The following is a 22223-nucleotide window of genomic DNA, read 5'->3' as shown; positions in this document are numbered from 1 at the left end:
ACTAATTTTTCCCCGTGGATGCTCCAGCTCTGGAGCACCCACAGAGTCAGCGCCTATGGTGGGCATTACCTGTTTTAAACCCTGGTTTACTGGATTTTTGTGGAGATTGAAATTTTAGCAATCCTCTTTCAATAAACTTAGGGTCTGATCCAACACACATTGAAGTCAATGGAAAGACTACATTAGACTTCAGTGCACATTAGATCAGGCTCTTAATGAATTGGGTTTTTTCAGTATTACTGATCATATGCTTTGAGGTTTTTCTCTCTGCCTCTATCACTGCTTAATATCTAGCCACACCTCACACTGTTTGAACTACAAATAGTACAGGAAGCTCTTGTCTTAAATGCAAATGTACTTCTGTTTCCTTTCATGTATCTAGTTTAAAAGGTTAGTAAAGTAACCAGTACCATTCTTTCTTTTAGACAGAAGTACTGTCAGTTGTGATTTATTAGTCAAGCACTTAATCCTCACAATCTCAAATTCAGATTTTTATAGAATTTAGTGTGCTGTTGGATTTTGGGAAACTATAGATTAAAATTAAGACCAATAATGATATTGCTATGATTATAGAGATAGTATTGGTCTCTTGGATTATTCTTTTCAGTTATCCAAAAGAAAAGTTTCCTGAATGACTTTATTGCTGGTTTCCTATTTGTTTAAAGGTGAATCATTCTTTTAATCTTTCAAATAACCAGAAAGTCTTTATTTCTGCTTCTGAAAATTAGGGTGTATGTTTGTGCTTAAGCCAAATATTAAAAATTCAGTGTTTGTAGCAAACAGTCTGTTAGCCAGCTGCATAGTATGAGGGTTTCTTTCCATTTCTTGGCTACTTATTTGCTTTGCCTCTGTTCTTTGTTAGTTGTGTTTTCTAAGATCAGTAAATTTATAATTTGTATCTGAATGAGAGAGATTTTTCTAGTCCACAAAACATTTTTACTGGGTATAACTTGGTTTAACTGTTGTAGTAGTTTTATTGACACTGAAAACTATTATGACAGCACATAAACTATTGATGAATGGTTCTTGCTGAAAGGAAAAGTAGAAGTGACTCTTTGTGACCTCATTTCTGTGTGTGAAATAAGAATTTTCTCCACTAAATCCTTTCCTGTTTTATAAGAAAATTTTGAGTACATCTTTATTCCATCAAAATATTGCTCTCCTAAATTTACATATCCATTTAGCTTTCGTTTTTTAGAACTGCTTAATTCTTTCAGAGCTTTTAGCCAAGTGGGTGTTTGGATTTCAGAAGCCTTACATTGTGCCACTGATGAACTAGTTTATAGACTGGAAAATAAGATTTTTACAAAAGTTTAGGAATCCTTGCCTAGATATGATTATATAAAACACCAATCCTTTCCTTCTACTCCCTATGGTCCCAATCATACAATCAGATGTGAGGTGTGGCCCCAAGGACATCAGTGGGGTTCCTCAAGGCAGAGGATTCCACCTATATGGTTTAGGAGTCAAGGCATTTGTATGTAACATTGAAATCCTCCTAGTGGTATCAGGAATCACAACGACACTTTCTCTGCTAATTTGAATACAGGAATATTGGGACCAGGTTGATTTAGTGTAAGATTTTTCAAAAGGTCTCAGTGTTGGCCTAACTCTGCTTCGATTGAAGTAAACTCCAATGTTGGGCCATGGCTGAGCGTTTTGAAAATCTGAGTTTTAGTGTTTATATTTTGAAAAGGATTAGGGAGTTGGGGGGGGTAGTAGGGAAAGCCAGCTAGTAAGTGATTCATTTTTCTCTCCAATGTGTGTAGAGAAGGTTAATAATTGTAATACAGTGACTTTGTAGCATTAGTAGCAGGTGAAAAGAGTAACCAGTGAATTAGGTTAATGATAACTGTTTCAAAGTATTGTTGTGTGATGAAATTTAGTCCTGCAAGATTAACCTGACCAGATGGCAGTATGGATAGATTCTGAGCCTTATGTAAGAGTAAGTTTCAAGTAACGAGTGCTGAATTACCCAAGGGCAATTCGAATAGCAGGAAAATTGCTGAATCATTTTATGTTTAGCAATTGTTGCAGTATTTAAAGCCACATAATGTTACTGATAGGAATGCTGTTCTCTGAGGGCTTGTCTACACTGGCAATTTACAGTGCTGCAACTTTCTTGCTCAGGGGGGTGAAAAAACACCCCCTTGAGCACAGCAAGTTTCAGCGCTGTAAAGCGCCAGTGTAGACAGTGCCCCAGCACGGGGAGCCACATTCCCAGTGCTGGGAGCTACGCCCTCGTGGAGGTGGGTTTTTTAGAGCGCTGAGAGAGCTTTCTCCTAGCACTCTGCCATGACCACGTAAGCCATGTTAAAGCGCTGGCGCTTTAACGTTGCCCCTGTAGACTAGCCCTGAATGTTACAAACAGGAGAGAGGTTGCCCCCAGCCCAACTCTGTTTTAACCACTAGCAATGAAATAAGGCATTTTTTAACGTTGTTCAGAACAGGGATGGGGAAAAATCAGAACTGGCCTGTGCTCTGGCTTTCCTGCCTAATTGAACTGAGCCTGAAGGGATTTTGTATGTGAGTGCCTCAAGACGTATTAAACGTACCCAATTGCCATCTTGGCCCATTAGTTGTCCTTTCATTCCATATTAAGGGTCTCAGGTTGGAATCCCATAGATTGAGCCACCTTGCTTCTCTTCCCTCTCTTTTGCCATTTGCTTTCCCACCAACGATTTCTCTCCCTCCTCCCCCCACCTTCAATGACTTCGTCCCTTTCCTCTCCTTTAGATAAAAGTACCGGTGTCAGCAGCTCCAGGGCCCCTTCACTTTCTCAGGGTGTATCTCTGCTGGAATCACAGGTGTGACTGCAGCACATGTAGATATACCAGAGCTAGCTTTGGTCTAGCTAGCTCGAATAACTATAGCAGTGAAACTGTGGCAACACAGTCCAGCCACTCAAGTGCTACTCAGGTTCCCAGGGAGTGTTGTTTGGACAGTGCTGCCAGGGCTTCACTGCTATTGTTTTTTGAGCTAGCAACTTCAAAGTTCGCTTCCGCGGGTGGTAGTAACGTCAGGGGCCCTAGCATAGACATCGTGTTTTCTAACTCTGTTTGGAACAGCTAATTGATACGGTGCATAAAACACTGGCAGTAGCCAACATCCTGTCTACGGTGGGGTTCCCAACATTGCTGCTATATTTGTAGGAGACTTTTGCAGAATTTCCCTAGTGTAGGCAGGCATAGAAGTTTTACCCAAGCTTGCAGCAGTGGTGCTTAATCTCCTCTACGCTAGTAGTTAAACTATTTTCAACAGCAGTTCAGCGGGACGCTTTCCTGACAATTCTTGTCGGAAGAGGATCAGTTTTCTAGCACACAGCGACTCTGAGGTTCTGCCTATTAGTTCCATAGCTTCTCTCCCATCGTTAAGGACATTAGGGAATTTCATTTAAAAAATATATATATAATATATATCCCCGCTGTACTGAATCAGTGGGAGACATAACATAGCCTAAGCTGTGATGGCTTCCAGAGTTTGTAGCACCATGTCAGTTAAAGAAAGGCAGGGCTCTCACCAGTGCAGCTGAATCAGAGGTAGCACTGGTGAGCCTTTCTTGATAAAACTCCCTAGCATAGGCAAGGCCTACCAGAACGAAGTAAATTATAGCTGCTTGATGTACAATAGAAACCATTAAGAAGTCAATGGGCCTGATTCTCCACTGCCTTGCATGTTGACAGTTGCAGAGGGCACAGTGAGTATAAAATGCTCCCACCAGTGTCAGTGAAAGGTAAATGCTGAGCAAGTTGTGTTCTTCATGCACTTTGCACAAGTGTGAATGACTACTCAAAGTGCAACGCAAGGAAGGATCAGGTCCCAACATTTGCAAGCCATTACCCCCAGAATGATTCTCTTTTAGAAATAAAGAAAAGCTGATTCTCTCAGATGCCACCCAGCAATATCTAATTTTAAATGTGTCTTTTAATGGTGACTGCTTTATCGGGGCATGAGAATTAGTTTTTGCTCAGACACTGATGTATCTGAGATATCTGTAAGTGTAATCAATCAAAATGCATAGCCAATCAGTGTGAAGGAGAAGTGACTTAGATTTGCATATCTAATGGTGTAACCCATGATTTGCCCAGAGATTTAATTACGCCTCCTTCTTGAACTGATGCATCTCTGAATTTTGTTTTCATTTATACAATGGCACTTTCTTCCTTTGCGCTTCAAAATACACGTGACTGTCTGAAAATTCAGCCGCTTAGAGTAGCTCACGTTAGGAAGTGTAGTTGACTGAAAACAAACAGCATTTGTGCTGGTTAATTAGAGATTGAAATCCCTATGCATCTGTGTGCCCAAATTAAGCATTCAGCTATACAGAACATACAAGGATTTCCCAGATGGCTTTCATTCTTGAATAAGGCCCTTAAGTTAGCACCTGGCTTCATTGGAATGGAAGTAGCCTTTCTTTTTAGAAGAGAAGATGCCAAGTTCATTCTTGCTAATGTGTCTTTAACCAGGCCTGCAGAGAGAGTCCAGCTTGTGCATTCAGTGGAGCTGTGCCTTTCTGGCATGCTACATTAGTTTTAGAACTGCGTCCCTAAGAAAGCTTTTTTAATAGGTTTTCTGAGAGAATGACTGTGTGTGCATGTGCTGCAGTTTCTACAGACTACAGAATAGAATGTGACAACACCTAAAAACATGGCAACTCCTGAGCTAATTAAAGTCTTAAAAATATTAGTCTGGGTTTATTTTCTTTAACTGGGCTATTTAACAACTTGTTGAAATGTTATGTAGGAAACTGGCTATCTGTTTATCTATTTGAAAGCATGACTCATTTGAAGCATTATTTGTTGAGCCAACCAACCAGTTTCATTTACTAATAGCTTCCATAGAAGTGGAAGGCACTTCTTAAAATAATGCAAAGTTAAAGAGGACTTCCTAATAGTCTTAGTGCTCTCTCCCACATTGTCCAGTTGCAGTGGAAGGAAATGCATCTGTAGCCCAGACTTTAAAGAAGTTCCTAATAGGGTTTGGGTTTTTTTTAAACATCTGGGCAGCCTGAAACTTGTGGCTTGAAATTGGTAATGGAGTATGAAGCATTCTTCTGGCTGGCTCAGAGTTTACTCAAGTTGGATCCAAAGAAGTGGGCTGTAGTCCACGAAAGCTTATGCTCTAATAAATTTGTTAGTCTCTAAGGTGCCACAAGTACTCCTGTTCTTTTTGCGGATACAGACTAACACGGCTGCTACTCTGAAACCTGTCAAGGTGGTAGTTATCACCTTATAATGACTAATTTCCCAAATGTCCCATCTAATTCCTAAAGAACAGTTGACTGCATTGCCCTCCAGAAAAAAACAGCCATTCTGGCTGGCAGTCCCATCAGAAAGATGGATTGAAGACTTACACACCCGTAAACTAGAAGTCACTTAAGACAGGATAGTGTATGTAGATCCTTGCATTACTGCTGACCATATGCTGTATTGTAATTAATTAGAGGACTTTGCTTTGCAAGGTGGTCATTCTAGCACCTTTTAGCAATATGTTGATTTCAGAAAAGGACACGCCAGCTTTAGACTCCAACGAGAAAGCAGGAATATGTAGGTTGATGGGAAAAGACAGTTCAGATACTCAAATAGCTTAGTCTTTCTCTGAAAAACAGACTTCTTGTAGCTTTGCTTAGGGGTTGATCATGCAAACCCTTACTCATGCAAGTTCGCTGCAATGGGACTGTTTGCCTGAGTAAGGATTACTCAGTGAGTAAAGTTAGTAGGATCAGAACCTTGGTTTGGAGCACAGGTTTTGCAGGGAGGATGGATGAATTTGTGAGAAGAGGGGAAAAATATTTCTGTTAATTTAGTGCATAGGCAAAAAGCAATAGATCAAAGTAGTTTAACTTCCAGTAAGCTCTGACTCATGTAAGAATCCCATAGGAACACATGCATTTTAAAGCAGATTTTTTTTCTTTTAACTCTGCTTTAACAGCTGCAAGAACATATTCAAACAAAAGAATTCGTCATTAAAAATGAGATTAGTAAAGATTTATTACACTTTACCACCAACAGCATACGGAGTACTTACCCAATCCAGAGATACAAAGAACCTTTGTTCAGCTCACTGTCATTCAAACATTGCAGCGGTATGGTTAAGGCTGGCATGGCCAGTCCTTTGTTTCACTTTGTTTTCAGGAGTTTAGAAATTTCCAGAGGGGGGGGGCGGGGAAGCAATGGAAACATTTCACTGTGATGTTTATAACCCAACACTTGACAATCTTAATGTAAAGCTGAATGTATATAAAAGTGAAACTGTCCAAACTCTGTAAAATGCAAGACGTAAACAAACAACATAAATAGTAACAAGTTGGCTCTTTAAAATACTTTTAATAATGACAGATGGTAGCAATAATTTAGGTTAAGAAATTTTTAACTTGCAATATGTAATTCAGTTGGCTTCCTCCATTTAAGAGTTTAAGGGATTTTTCGAAAGAGGCTAGTAATTTGGGGTCTCTTAGTATGAGAGTCCAACTTGAGGCACCTTAAAGGGGCTGGATTTTCAGTGCGTGGGTGCTCAGGACTTTCTGAAAATAAGATTTCTAAGGTGCTACAGGTTGGACATCTGACATTACTATTCAGTTTCAAAAATGTTAGCGTTTAGTTTGAGGTGTCTGAAGTTGTCCGTTTCTAGAGTTATGGAATAGACTTTGCCTATTGTATGGAATCAGGAAATAAAATAAAGAATTCAGAGAACCCTGTTATTAACTCCCTATCAAAAGGATACCCTCTGGAATTGCAGCTATACTGACATCCCTTGACAGATCATCTCCTTCACAGAGTAGTTTTTGTTGTACAACTTAGATGCTGAAGAGACAAATTTCATTAGGATTTATTTTCATTAGCAAAGACTTAAAAAGTGGCTGATTTCAATGACAACAGCTATGCTCAGGTACACAGGAACTCCTGTGTAACTGTATGTCTTGTATTTTTTGTGGGGATTGCAGGAAGTTTAATCTTTAATACAATAGCTTTACAGGTACTCAGATAGCTTGCTTGACTTGGGTGGGAGGTATCCTAGAAAGGTGGCTTGGCTTCCAAAAATGCAAAAATGCTTTTGGAGGGGTTTTCTTTAATCCTGTTTCCTGACTCCTGAAAATGATCTGTACTTTCCCGTGGTGTAGCTGAAGGTGCTTGTGTTCTATGCTGAAAGAATGGAGAAGGGTGATTTGTTAACACTCTTTTTAAAGGAAACTGTAAAAGCAGAACAAGCAACACAAATAAACAAAACCTTCAAAACTGTCACTTGAGTCTATTCCCTGTTCATTCCCTATGCATAATTCCCCATTACTGTTAATGGCAGCAACATGCTCATACATTTAAGGGAAAGGTGTAGCTTTTCTCATTACCTTTAGAATTATGGTCATTTAATTTGGTGCTTGAAAAACCGCATGTGCTCTGAGAGGAATCATGGTTTACTGTTCTACCATGACTGCCAATTGCTGCTTCATTGTTAAAATAGATCTTATCTGACTGACCAGGCAATTTCTCCTGCAGTTTCATTTGGATTTGGGATTCACCGCTTCCTGTCCTAAACTGCTGTGCAGTGTGCGTTTGTTGTTAAACAGCTGCCAAGTTCCACAGCCCAGTTGGTCATATTTCAGTGGTTTAGAAATGATTTGTGAAAGTGTGTATGTATCTGTGCTTGCCGAGTGCTTTAGTATAAAGGGCACTTTGTAAATGTGAGATTACTTCTTGCTTATTTGTCTAGCTGGGGGGATGGTATCTGAAAAGAAGAAATTGCTCAGTTTATTTAAGCTTTTACTGTAGTGTATTCACAGCATCTTAATATCAAACTGCTTTAAGACTTTAAAGGTGACCTACAAAGAATTTTTTAAAAGTTGGACTTTTGCCTCTTTTTATTCTAATTATTTATAATTTGTATTAATGTAGCACCTAGGAGAGACATTGTCATGGACCGGGATCGCATTGTGCTAGGCTCTGTACAAACTAAAATTAATGTCTGACAGGATTTTTCAAAACTTTGTTGAGAAATATCAGGAATGTCAAGTTTATATTTCCCGGGTTTTGCTGGAGGACTTCCTGGGGGTCCCAGAGAAATTTATTCTGAGTTCTCACACCTTAAAAAGCTGGGAGTGTTGGTATGTTAACAGAGCAATCATTTCTCCCAAATGATCATTCAGCATTAGTTTGAACAGGTATTTAAAACAAAGGATGCTTTTTAAACTGTCTGAATGAACATTCCTTTCCCTCTCATCTTTTGAAATATCATTTCACTAGTTCTCTGGTTGCCGTACTCCATCTCAGGGTAGCTAAGACCTGAATTTCTCGTCTTTTGAGTTAGGAGGATTTTTTTGGTCAATAGACCTTCAGGCTGCCTTCATACATCAGAAAGAAGAAGAAAACGCAGTGGGACTTCAGCTATTTTTTGCCCTCCTTTTCAAGGCACTGTTTTCTTCTTAATGCTCCGAGACAACTGGAAGAGTCATACTCTGTGATAGTCGTCTACATATTTGTGAATAAGTTATGACTAAATTGTGTTCTTGGATGCATGCACATTCTCTGCTCCCAGTGACATCAGAGCAGAATTTGTCTGAGTATTTCTCTTTATTGCACTAAATGTTACATTTCCTAGTGCGATGTGCAGGAGCATGACATCCTGTTATGTAGAGGAGGAAGAAGATTGCAGGGGAGAAGAGGGTTTCAGCTTGTACTTGGCATTGGTTTAGGCATTCTTGATTTGAAGACTTGAGCTGCAAAAAGATGTGATAATGGAAGTAATCACTATCCAAGAAAAACAATGTGAATACCCATATATTGCTTCTAGTGTCTGCAAAACACTTTACTATTCTATCAGGAGGCATCATGGCCTAGTGAATAGAGCACTTGACTGGAACTTAGGAAACCTGAGTTCTATGCTGCCACTGAGTGTGGGGGAGTCAGGGCCCTGCACCCCCTACTTCCTGCGATTCACCATGACCCAGCCAGCCAGTAAAACAGAAGGTTTATTAGATGACAGGAACGCAGTCCAAAACAGAGCTTGTAGGTACAGACAACAGGACCCCCTCAGTCGTGTCCATCTTGGGGGGCAGGGAGCTTAGACCCCATCTGGGCCTCCCTCCCCAGCCAGCTCCTACCTGAAACCCCCTCCAGCAGTCTCACCCAGCCTCCCTGCCCCCCCGCCAGCCTTTGTCTAGTTTCCCAGGCAAAGGTGTCACCTGACTCCAACCCCCCTCCAGGGCTCAGGTTACATGCTCAGGTATAGTCCCTCAAGTGAAGTCACACTCTGATATCCCCATCACCAATGCAGACAGTCCCAGTAAAACTCCCACGCAACATTCCCAGGTCAATCCACCCCACTCCCTACTCTGTCACATATGCCTAGCTCTGCCAATAGCTGGCTGGGTGACCTTGGACAAGCCACTTCTCCCCTGTGCCCCAGTTTCCTCATCTGTGATATGGGTACAATGCTACTGACTTCCTTTGTAAATACTTTGAGATGTGTAAGATGTAAAGGCTAGGTAATGTATTATTATATTCTGCTCAGGTGATAATGGCATTTAATATTAGAATGTTTTAAATTTTGGAACAAAATCCCGATGGTTTTTTTAAGTATGGTATCAGAACTAGACACGCAACTTTGGAAGGATCAAGTTTTGTTATTAGAGTCTGCCTTTTTAAAGCATGTCCATCTATATGTCCCTCCTTCTTTTTTCCATCTTTCAGAATGCTACAAGATGACCTCCAGCTCAGTGATAGTGAAGACAGTGATGATGATCGGGTCAGTTTTGGACATTTCATATTATACTACACACACAGAAATCCCTTTAAATCAATGTGATCTGTTGTTTTAAGCTTTTTAACCTAACCTTTCCCCCCCCCCTCCTCTTTTTTTGTTTAAATTCTTAGGTCTCTGAAAAGCCACCTCCCTCATCTGCTCCTCCAAGGTACTGTTTGTTCCAAAACTGCTAACTAGAGCAACAGGAAAGAAAATGAGCCTGATATTTTGTACTCCGCAGTTAATGGGGGAGGATGGAGGTTATTTTGATTTTTGCAGATCCTCAGTTGGTGTGAATTGAAGTAGCTTCATGGAATTAAAATAAGCAGCTTTGCCGATATGCCCCAGCTGAGGACCTGGCCATTAGTACTTTGTACAGTGGAATGAGAGAACGAATTAGATGGCGAAGGGAAAAGTATTGACTGACTGACGAGCATATTCTGGAAGTTTAATTCATTGGTTGCAGTGCTTAGCCAGGTTTAGCTGATGTTTTTGAGGTTCATTTCTGGTTGCTCACACTCTTGTTACAGCTTTCACTGAAGTCAAGAAATATTTGAAACCTTTGAATAAATATAAATTAATCTGGTTGCTATTTTTGTTCTAGTGTGGTGTAAAAGTCATTGGTCAAAAGGCAACTAATTAAAGTGATCACGCAAGTCAGAGGAGAAACTCATCTGATATGGAAAGTTATGAGAATGTATTGTCCTCGTGTGCTCTTTGAGATAGATGTATGTATGTATATGCATGTGTGCAATGTATAATACAAGTGAATCAAGCTCAAGCTATGGAAAGAGCTGAATTAAGTTTTTCATTGTGGTCAGTGGACCAAAGCTATCAAATTGTCAGAGCCAAATGCTACCCTCAATCCCCAGTGGATCGCCTGTGGATAATAATAGTAGGTTTGTACTGAGGTCAAGAGTAGAAACATGGTCCTTATGAAATAACAGACCTTTCAGTTATTAGAGTTTTTATTGCTTTCAATGGGGCAAAGATGGCATTTTCAGGACCTCCACTATTTCTGTCATTTGGCTTACTTTGCCACTTGGGTGTGCATTTTGCTCAATTTGTGTGCATAGTTGAAGTAACTGCATATGATAAATACACATGCATTAATGCATCTATATTATTTGAGGTGTTTTAGGGAGATTTCCAAAAGCACAAATGAGTCATCTGCCTAACTCTCATTGATTTTTTTTTTAACCATTTGTGCTTTTGAAACTCAACAATCATCATTAAGAGCTTCAGAATTAACATTCAGCTGGGATGAAGAGATATTTCTAACCTTTTCTCAAGCTGCTGTTTTAGGCTAACACAGTGTGTGGGGGGGAGGAGGAAGAGGGTAGGGGTGCGGAGGGTATGCCTGTAAGGTCGTCATTGCAACTATAAGGATTGAGAACTTGGGCCAGAGTGCGTAATGTTAAAGCACCTAATTAATTGATTTGATTTTTTTCAAAAGTGTGCACCTGCAGCTATCATAGACTTCAGCACCACTGAAAATCAGTCTATGTCTTTAGATGCCTAAATTTGGACTTAGGTGTCTAACATTGATTCAGGTCTGAAAATTGGCCTTAAAAATTTTTTTTTAAGTGAAAGCAACATTTCCTTTTGTCTTCGGGCTGGATAAATAGGTCAAGGGTTTACACCTCTAACTCTCCCCACCCCCATAGACCATTGTGTGTTTAGTTTCTTTCTTGAGCTGGTATTATGTGCAATACCACATTGGCGAGTAATGTGTACATCCGATTTTAAGTCACTAAGAAGCCAGAAACAGTTGCATATGAAAAGTACAGCAAAGGGATAAACTAGACCTCAAGTTCCTTCAGCTCCTCCTGATCTGACAGCTGAGCATTGCTGATACAATCTGTTAAGCAGCGAGTCAGCAGCAGTGTTCAAGGTGGAATGCATGGGCATATGATTTAAAAAAAAAAAGCTCAGAACCCTTCCAAATGGAGACAGCTTAAATATAGACCACATTTTTGGCCTGTTAACTTATATTCTTCAAACAAAGAATAATGGTCTGCAAAGTCAGACTTAGACAAGGGCATGACAATTTTTGGCAGTGATAATCAATTTGCTTCTTGGAGAGCACTTAAAATGTAGCTTTCTGTCAGTATGAGTCTGGATCACCAAGAAAGCTGGCTGCAACTCATGCAAACGTATCAGTGTTGACGTGGGAGTTTTCTTAGGTTAACACCATGATTTTGATTTTTTACCCCTTTCCAAAACATACATTGTGCTTGTAAGTCCCAACTCCCACTGAACTTAGTACATTTCTGTTTTAAGCAGACTTCAGAAGTGAGCTCTGAGGGGGATGGGTGTTCTGGGGGTAATATGCCACTTTAGCATGGCAGTTCAACTAGGTAATGCTTCTGATGAAACGGAAACCAAAGGAGGCAAATACAGTAAAGAGGTGTGTGTGTGTGTGTGTGTGTGTAAGTAAAACCGTTTCAGGAAAACTAATTTTCTCTTGTACTTTTTTAGCTATTTAACTGGCATCTGTCAGTCCCATTAAGTATTGGTCTTTCAGAAAACTAGACTTAAAAAATCTCCAGTGCCAGTTTTTACTTTTGCCATATAAATAGAGCTTCCCAACCTGTTATGGTACCAGGTGAAAATTTGCTCACAAGTTCATCTGGCTCAGGGGAGGGTTTATTTTGAGCCTTTACCTTTCTTCTATGATATGGTAATGAATTCTCTTTGCCTTCTCACCAGTGCCAACATGTAAGTTGTTTTAATTCCGAATGTTGTCACGTCAGTGCAAATATAAAACCTTCACCCATGCTGCTTTCTAATTTTATCTCCTGATGGCCTTGCAGTGCCTCACAATCGCAGCCTGAGAGTGTGGCATCAGCACATTCCAGCAGTGCGGAGTCAGGGAGCACCAGTGACTCAGACAGCTCCTCAGATTCCGAGAGTGAGAGCAGTTCGAGTGACAGCGAAGCAAACGAGCCACCGAGAACTTCTACGTCTGAGGTACTGTGTGGTGAACGTATGGGAGGTAGCGAGGCTTAATGAAGCCTACCGCCTCTGACTCCTCACTGACCGAATACCAAAATAGTTACAGGGACGCAGCCCTGGGATAAAATGTCATCCTCCTCTATATGCAGGTTCTTATAAACCACACGCCTCTTCCATGAACTTTCTCACTTGCTGTTTAACAAGCTCTGAAAGTCAAATAGTCCTTGGTAACAGGATAATTGGGCTTCAGAAAGAATGTTTCAAAATCCTTGCATGATTAGTGCTCTCTCTTCCCCATTTCAAGTATGGCCTTCAGTGTTCTGCCTAGAAATGGGCCAGGACCAAACCCCCGGCATCCAAACTTTCCAATAGTTTGGGTCAGTGTTTGACTTCAATGTTTCAGGCTCATCTTTGTGTATGTAATTATTATGGATCCTTTATTTGAGAGCTGTTTTATGGTGAAACCAGGGTTTTTTTGCTACTTAAAGCAAGGTTGTTCTGTCTTAGAATAGTGCATTTCCTTCTGAAATCGAATGGCAGCTGAGTTTGATGAGGTGAAACCTCTCTCTTAGATTTTGTCTGAAATGATCAGACCTGTAGGACGTCTCGATTGGAATGTGTCTGGACTCACTGCTGTTGAGTTTGGCTTGCTTTTCTGCCCTACTGGTGCTTTGGAGCCCTTATTGACCTAGTTGGGAAAGCTAGTTAACAAAACTCAAGATAATGCTTCATAGTTTCATGATCAAGACCAAATGCATTTTTCAAATTGCTTCCGAAATGAAAATATATTTTCCAAGTCCCTGTTAAGCGTTAGGCGCAGTGCTGTGCTCTGTGCAACATGTCATTGGGGCACTTTCTCTCTCTCTGTGTTGTGGTGGGGGAAAGAGGGAACCTACAAAATGTTTCCAAATTAGCAGAATGGTGTAAAATGGTATCCATGGGCTACATTTCTGATCATACATGCAGATTCAGCAGCACTTTATGCATCAGTCAGGGTATAGCAATTTAAATTTGTTTCTGTTCTCCCCAACCCTCTTCCATCCTGTAATCTAATTTTGTCTCCTAATTACAAGTGTAGGAGCACATGTATAGGAAGATTATTTGGACACAGGCAAAACTGAGATTTACTGGCACAAAAAGCTTGGGAATCTTGAAAAACAGATACTTCTCCACCCCGTTCCCAACATACAACTCCATTCCCATTTCTCAGACCAATTTGTGTAATTGCTGATTTCATTTGAGTAAAGTTCAGATAAAATTCAGGTGCTGTCTGAAGGAAATTAATGTTATGCTTTTGTTCCTGTATATAAACCTAGCTGTCTTGTCTTGAGATTAATAGGTGATGGGAAAGGAGAAGAACTAACTAGCTAATTTCCATTAAATGTTATGTCCTTTTCTTGCTATATTTCATCCTTTCAGCAGCTCCTAAAGTAAACTTGAGAGCAAGGCTGTCAGTACATTTTACTTACTGTATACATACAGAAAATTTCATCACAGACAAAAGTGATTGCTTAAAACCTGTTGGCAGCGGTTGCTTTTTATTTTATGGTCTCTTACAACCTTTAGTAAGGTGGTGTTTGGCAATGAAAATATGTAGGAAAGCACAAACCACAAACAAATAACAGCTGGCAGTAGCAGGGATGCATAAAAAGCATCAAAGAGAACCCAGCAATCTGGGGACACTCTTACACTTATGGGTCCAATTCTCAGGTGAAGTCTTCACTGAAAAATTAAAAAAAAAAAATTCTTTACTCAAGCTAAAATGTTAATGAAGATAAGGCAGTTGAGTCAAAGACTATAGCAGAGCCTGGGGGTTAATACTACCTACTAACTCATAATAAAGCTGCAAGTTAGCTGATCTGAGTTAAAAGCCCACCTTTTTGTGTGTGTTTGCAGTGAAGATGTGTTCCCCAGTACAAGTCAGTCTTAAACCTAGTGAATCTGGCTAATGAGGATCGCCTAGTCTAGGGGAATCCTCCAGGACTGCTATTCTCTGGCGTAAGGGCATGGCTGGAAAAAAAAAAAAAAAAAAGGAACATGGCTGGGGCCATCTCTGTGCTCTGTGGATTCCCAGTTGCTGGAATGCACCTGAAGGTCATTTGGCAGCAGAAGAGTTTAGAGTGGGCCTGTGGCGATAATGCCCTTAATTTGCCCTTAATCTGACATATGTTCCCATGCCAAAGTTTCCCCCCACACACACTATCTTTCACTCTAACCTCAATTCCAGTCCATAGATACAAAATAGCTCTAGGTGTCCTAATAGAGGTGGGAAATAACTTTCACTGTAGCTGAAGAGTGCTTTAAAGACACAAGCGAGTTACATTTCACAGTCACTATCCTAACTCACCTTGGGTCAGCAGCACTGGGTAATCAGCCAAGAATGTCTGCTTCTGGCACAGGGCAACCCAGGGCCAAACTTCCAGGCAGAATGAAAGGTCTCTTACTGATACAAAGGTGAAGCTTGTCTGAGACCAGGAGTCTGATATGAATAGTCAGATTAGCCCTGTGCAAAAGTGAGGACATTTTGTTTTGATGTTGTTTAAAAGCTTCTCAGTGTGACCCATCTCTTAAGTTCTTATATTTCCTATGCCTTTAATAGTAGGGGTAAAATTTCATGGGTTTTGATAGCATTATATAGGTTAGGCATCAGAATAATCCATAGACAACTCCCATAAAACTTTTTTTTTTCTTTACAGCCTGACCCACCAACATCAAATAAATGGCAGCTGGACAACTGGCTAACCAAGGTGAACCAACCAGCAGCACCAAATGAGAATCTCAGTGAGGTTGTCCATAGACATGGTCATCAGGAGAGCAAGGGGCAAGGGAAAAGCAGCAGCAGCAGCTCTCATGAACGTTCTGAATCAAATGAGTTGCACTCCAAAAACTCAAGCAAAATAACCAGGGCTCCCCAGGCGGTACATCTTCCCAGCAAACGGACCTGCCAGAAGTCTCCCACGCGCACTGAGGAGCCCTCTCGGAGGCCCACTGTTGGTACCAAGAAGCCCAGCAAGGTCCCACAACAAGAGGCTCACAGGGGAAGCCTGAAAGTGGAAAGTGAGCCTGGTCCATATGGGGTTAAAGACCAGTCTTCCAGAGACAAGCCAAAAGTAAAAACGAAAGGGAGGCCAAAATCCAGAGATAAAAAAGAATTGAAACCAATGGTGCAAGAGTCCTTGGAAAAGAAAAAGCACAAGAGCTCACACCAAGCCATTGCTAAAGCATTTTTGGACCCTAAGCCTGTGAAAGACATTGTGGCTGGCGGTGCCCCAGAACATTTCCCCCTCAGCCCTGTAGCGCAAAGCCAGAAGTCCGCCACCCCCACCAGGACTAGTGGCAAAAAGCCCGCTATTGTGGTCAGAGAGGACTTCCATAGAGACAAACTTCTCTTGCCTATCAGGGATAAGACGTTGTTATCACCCCTGAGGGATTTCCCCATCCCTCATGCTCTTGTGGTTAAAATTGAGCTGTGTCTCCTTTCAAGAATTCCACAGCCACCTGGGAAAGGGAGTCGCCAGAAGAAACTTGAGGGTAAAGAGCTCCCAAGTGCGAGGAAGCAGGATTTGGAAAAGAAAAGCACAGAAACTCCTAACAAGCCTCTCAAAAAGAGGAAGGTGAGAGGGAATGGAGCGTTCTTACAATGGTAGCAGTGTTATTCAGTGGGCAGGGAATATGGAGGTGGGGGAGAAATTTTAATAATGTTTCAAAGCTGTTTCCGTTTCACAGGGTTCAGAATGAACCCATTTTTCATCCCCTCCCTCAAATAATCAAATGTAATATAAAATTTGATTATCAAAACAGTTATAAAATATTTTTATTTATCAAAAACCAGTTCAGCAAATTAATAATGTCAATAACTGTTCAGGAATGTTCTTGTTTTTTAAAAAGTCACAAAAATATTCGGAAAGCTTTTAGCAAAATTTTGTGTTGTCAAAAAAGGCCATTTTTTCAGAAAAAAAAAAGCTTTCTAGTTAAAAAAAAAAAAAATTCAACCAGCTCTAGGAATATGTAATCTTCAGTTTTGCTAATGTTTCTCTGGATTGTTCCCTCTTTCAATTAATTGAATTTAGCCAAAGCAACACTTGTAAGTAGAGGAGGCTATGGTGCCTTTTTTGCTACCAGTAGCATGGTATTTGAAATGCTTCCCTTGCTGTGCATTCATCTGTATAACCCATTCGATATCAGTTGCAGGAGAGCACCACTATATCCTGCTTGTAGGGATGCCCTCAGTGAGAACTATTCCAGTTCAGCAGAGATGGGTGTCTTAGACCTTGTCTGCACACAAAAGTTGTAAAAGCAGTACAGTAGAACCTCAGAGTTGCAAACACTGTGAGAATGGAGGTTGTTCGTAACTCTGAAATGTTCATAATGCTGAACAAAATGCTATGGTTATTCTTTTAAAAGTTTACAACTGAACATTGACTTAATACAGCTTTGAAATTCTTCTATGCAGAAGAAAAATGCTGCTTTAAGCCATCTTAATTTAAATGAAACAAGCACAGTGAGTTTCCTTACCTTGTCAAATCTTTTTTTCAAATCTTTCCCTTTATTTTTTTTTTTAGTAGTTTCAGTCTAACACAGTACTGTACTGTACTTGCTTTTTTTGGGTCTCCTGCTGCCTGACTGCATGCTTCTGGTTCCAAATGAGGTTGATTGGTCAGTTCGTAACTTTGAGGTTCTACTCTACAATACCCTCCCCCTGGCAAAACCCCACCTCAAGGATGCAGTTGTACTGGTATAAAGATGCTAATGCTGCTGTGGCTTATTTCTGTATAGGAAGGGGAATAGCTATGCCCTTACCGAACCTTTATACTGGTATAACTGCATCCACATTAGGATTTGTAGTTGTATAACTATCTGGGGGAAAGAAATCATACCTCTAACTGAAATGATTATACCAGTACAAAATCTGTGTGTAAACCCAGCCTTGGGCCCAACTTCTTCTAGGCTGGTCTGTTCAAAAGGGGACCTATTTTCTTTGTTAAATGAATTGAAGTGTTCTCTGACAACCACACTAGCAGCTGTAGGGGCCTAAAAAGCACAGAGAAAGTTAATCCTCAGTACTGTACTTCTGCACAGAAATACAAACAATCGATATATAAAATATACAGTTAATCTGCAGAGCTGAGACTGAAAACCTGGTCCTTGCATACAAAAGGAAATGCTTCTGTCACTTGAGGTCAAGGACGGTTCCTTCAGCTGAAGTAGCAGTAGGTCTTTTAACTTCTCTGAGTGCCTGCTCCTAGAGGATAATTTTACGCAATGGCTCATATATACACAGTTAGTACATTACAATATGCACAATGAGTTCACGTGGTGAGTATACTCATCATGGCCTATTCTCAGCTCTTCCTAACTCTTCAGGAAACACCAGATGGTTTGCTCTCAACTGGTGGGAGAATAGCAGTATTTTTATGCTGTTGGGAAGAGAATTAGCTACTCTTTTTTTTTTTGAGAGAGAGGAAGGGGCCATCAAACACAGGGCACTTTCCCCTATTTTGCTAAGGAATGGTGGAGAAACTTGAGAACCCAGAAGTCTGTACTGTGGGGAAGTGAGAGAGAACTCCAGTTTTGAAAGGTAAGTCTGCCTCTTCCTCTGTGTCACCAGGCGAGCAGAGAGATGAGTGACTTGACTCTCGAGAGCATCTTCAGGGAGAGGAGACTGTAACTTATTTGAAGAAAAAAAAAATTGGACTTTTGTAACTTTCTGCTGAATTTATTGGGGCCAGGTTGAAAAATTAACTGTCACTGGCTTTCTGGGGAAATTGCACACGCCTCTACAGCAGGGATGGGCAAACTACAGCCTCGGAGCCACATCTGGCTCTTCAGAGATTTTAAATCCGGTCCTCGAGCTCCTTCTGGGGAGCGGGATCTGGGGCTTGCCCCACTCCGGCACTCCAGACGGGAGCTTGCCCCGCTCCACGCAGCTCCTGGAAGCAGCAGCATGTCCCCCCTCTGGCTTCTATGCATAGGTTCAGCCAAGGGGCGCCGCAGCTCCCATTGGCCGGGAACCATGACCAATGGGAGCTGCAGGGTGGCACCTTTGGATGGGGCAGCGTGCAGATCTGCTTGGCTGCGCCTGCACGTAGGACCCAGAGGAAGGACATGCCGCTGCTTCCGGGAGCTGCTTGAGGTAAGCACTGCCTGGAGCCTGCACCCCTGACCCCATCACACACCCCAACCGCCTGCCCCAGCCGTGATCCCCCTCCTGCCCTCCGAACCCTTTGGTCCCACCCCAGAGCACCCTCTTGCACCCCCAACCACTCATCCCCAGCCCGACCCCAGACCCTGTACCCCCAACTGGAACACTCCCCCGCCCTCCTCCCTGCCCCAGGCCGGAACCCCCTCCCACACCCTGAACTCCTCTTTTCTGGCCCCACCCCAGAGCCCACACCCCCAGCCAGAGCCCTCAGCCCCTCCCACACCCCAACCCCCAATTTCATGAGCATTCATAGCCCGCCCTACAATTTCCGTACTCAGATGTGGCCCTCGGGCCAAAAAGTTTGCCCATCCCTGCTCTACAGTATGAAAGTCTGCAGGCTTCAAATCGAATCCAATTTTAATATTGTTTTGGAGACGCACGTCTCCAGTGGGAATAGTGGAGGGGAAAACAACCTAATTACTTTCAAGATGGAGCTTGATAAATTCATGAATGGGATTATATGATGGTGTGGTCTTGAATAGCAGGGGACAGGACTTTCCAGTCCCATGTCTTTTAATCCTTTGCCTATATACCAATTCAATCCTGAAGGGAAAAAACAAATCCTCTAGTGTCTCAGTTAAGGAGTTTGACAGAGTGGGTGCTAGGCGATCTAAAGACACTTTCTTAAAAGCTCTTCTAAGGCCACCAGCTCTTATAAAGTGTCCAGTCCTGTGAGGTACTGCACATCTTTTGAAGTCAATGAGAGTTGAGGGCAATTGGTACCTCACAGGATTGAGCCCTTTATGAGGTGATGCCCTCACCTTTTTAGTGAGAATCTTCACACGCGTGTGGTTAGTATCACCTGCTATGAGGGCAGGGCAGATCGATTGACTCCTTCAAATTTTGCAGTATTTCCATATTAAAATAGTTTTTAAGTTTTTCACCCAGTTGATAATTCAACAAATATACACACATGATTTCCACAGATCTTGTAATACATTTTTAAAATCTTACTTCACCCCAGCTCTCTCTGTATATCTCTTTGCCTGAAAAGCTGGTTTTTTTTTTTTTAGAGCATGTGGGCAATTGTTCCAAACATTTTTTCCCCCACATTTTCCCCTGTATCTTATTCCTGTTGAAATGACCTTGGGGCAATCTGTGTGGTTTAATTCTTCCATGTGTTTTATTTTCCTTTTTGGCAAGTGAGGCATATCACAAAACACAATCCCTTATCATTAATGACATTGCTAGAAGGAATTTTTATATGCTTTATATTGCTCTGTATGATTCATATTCATTGGCAACAAAACACCAAGAGACGATTTAGAAATACTTGCTGTCACGAGCGTAAGTCAGAAAATACTTAACCTTTTTCTTTTGGGGTGGTGGTGGGGGGTAAGTATTTCCACTCCATCCACCAGAATCAATCTCTTCTAGCAAAACAAGACAAAATGTCATTTGGAATTCTTTTCAAGGAAGCTGAAGTTTAGATTAATCAGCTGTGATCTGGATTTGCATGTTGTTATTTTTAGTATTTTTGTTTTAACATTAGGAAATCAAATTTAGCTATGTTCGCCTACACTTTTACCTGTGTATGTAGCATCTAAGTGGTGGTGATTTGCTTTCAATAGGGAGAAGTGGAAAAAGAGACTGATAAGAAGAAAATCAAGTTGGAGAAAGAAACCAAATCATTGTTGTCTTCAAGTCACAAAGACTCCAGTAAAATGAAGTGAGTATAGAGTGGCGAGATGCCAGAAAAATGCATGAACTTGAGCTCTTTTAAAAAAAGGTTTTGGTGGGGAGCAGTTTCCCCTGGTCTTCCTGCAAGTATGGTATTGCTTAATGTGATATATATGTTATCTGAAATGTAATATGGTGCAAATTTATCTTTGGTGCCAACAACGTATGCACATACCTTTAAAAATCTGGACCTGAGCCCTTTGGGATATCTCGGGATGTTTTGTTGATCTTTTCCTTGCTGTCCTTAGTTCCTACCCACCACCTTTCAGTCTCTGCAGTCATTTTTGTTTTTTGGAAGCTGTGCATGAAGAGTTTATACTAATACTCAGAGAAATTTTTTTTTTATCAGGATTGCAGTGCTTTACAAACAATTAAGGCACATAAACCCTCTGTGAGGTAGGATGGTACTGAACCCGTTTTACTGAGGCAGAAATCAATTAAGTAACTTACGCAAGATCACACATGGGAGTTGGGTACAGCAGGACAGAGCACCCAGAAGCTGTGATTGCCAGTCCCCTGATTGACCAGTAGCTCTGTCCTGAGAGAAGAGGCATCTGGCATTCTATGAACTGTCTTTGCACTCTAAGACTCCAGTCAAGCAAAGCATTTAAACACATGCTTAACTTTAAGCACATGATTTCTATGGAACTACTAACATGTTTAAAGTTAAGTGTGTGCTTCAGTGCTTTTTTGGATCAGGGTGTAAGTTGCTCACCTAACTGTGCTGCCTTGTCTAACTTTTCCTGCTTAGAAGAATATCGTGAAGGTTGTGATAAAGAACTTGGTCATCTAGCAGCCTCCGATTTCCTTGATGTCTCTGGTTCCTGGCTTGGTTCTGATATGGAGACCACATTTGTCTTGTTAGTTGGTGATCACCTAATGATGGACAAAAATCAGATGTTACTGCTGATACTGTTAGATCTGTCAGCTGTCTTTGATACGGCTAACTATGCGGTTTTGGCAACTTGCTTACAGACCCTAGTTGGGTAGACAGTGTCTGTTTTGAGTAGTCCTATTCTTTCCTGTCCAAGAGGTCACAGCTGGTGGTGTTGGATGACTGAACATGTGTTCTAAGTGGCTTGAGGGTTCTGAAGGGCTCTGTTCTGTCACCCTTTGCATATGTGAGGCTGCTGAGGAGACAGTGGGAAGATGTGGCCTGTGCTGTCTTCAGTATGCAGATGGCATGCAACTTTGTGGTTTTAATCACACCCAGATGGTGCAGTGTCCTTGCTTTTCTCAGTGCATTGCCAAGATTGGGATTTGGATGAGAGTAGACTAGCCAAAACCTTATCCAGAGAACAGATGTGCTTTTTGGTTTGGAAGTTGTTCCTACTTTCATTATTAGGGCAGTTTTGTCTCCATCTTTTATCCAAAACGTTCACAATTTCGGGGTGTCTTTTGTACCCTGATTACTCCAGGAGTCCCAGCTGGCATTAGTATCCAAAAATGTTGTCTTACCTCAGCTGCAATGTTTCTTTTAGATTTGCCAAAGTTATCTATGCCTTTGTAACTCCTCAACAAAATGGTTGCAATGCACTTTGCATGAGTGTAGATGACTTGTATGCTACGACTAGTGCAGCATGCAGCTACCTATCTGCTTGGCTGCATCAGCTGGAGGGGGCCTATAAAACCAGATCTGCACCAGCTG

General features: G+C 41.3%; 1 protein-coding gene across 7 annotated transcripts in view; it reads left to right on the top strand.

Moving 5' to 3' along the window:
- The window catches only part of AFF1 (AF4/FMR2 family member 1), a 170827-nt gene that overhangs the window by 119723 nt on the left and 28881 nt on the right, over positions 1 to 22223 (top strand). For all 7 annotated transcript variants that reach the window (XM_034770707.1, XM_034770708.1, XM_034770706.1 and 4 more), the window contains 5 exons: positions 9684 to 9738; positions 9867 to 9904; positions 12552 to 12708; positions 15390 to 16307; positions 20467 to 20564. In XM_034770707.1, the coding sequence (XP_034626598.1) occupies positions 9684 to 9738; positions 9867 to 9904; positions 12552 to 12708; positions 15390 to 16307; positions 20467 to 20564 (1266 nt within the window). The remainder of the gene's footprint in view (positions 1 to 9683; positions 9739 to 9866; positions 9905 to 12551; positions 12709 to 15389; positions 16308 to 20466; positions 20565 to 22223) is intronic.

The sequence above is a fragment of the Trachemys scripta genome, chromosome 5, assembly GCF_013100865.1.
Source record: "Trachemys scripta elegans isolate TJP31775 chromosome 5, CAS_Tse_1.0, whole genome shotgun sequence".
In the NCBI taxonomy this organism is placed as follows: Eukaryota; Metazoa; Chordata; order Testudines; family Emydidae; genus Trachemys; species Trachemys scripta.
This window is presented reverse-complemented; position numbering and strand designations above follow the sequence as displayed.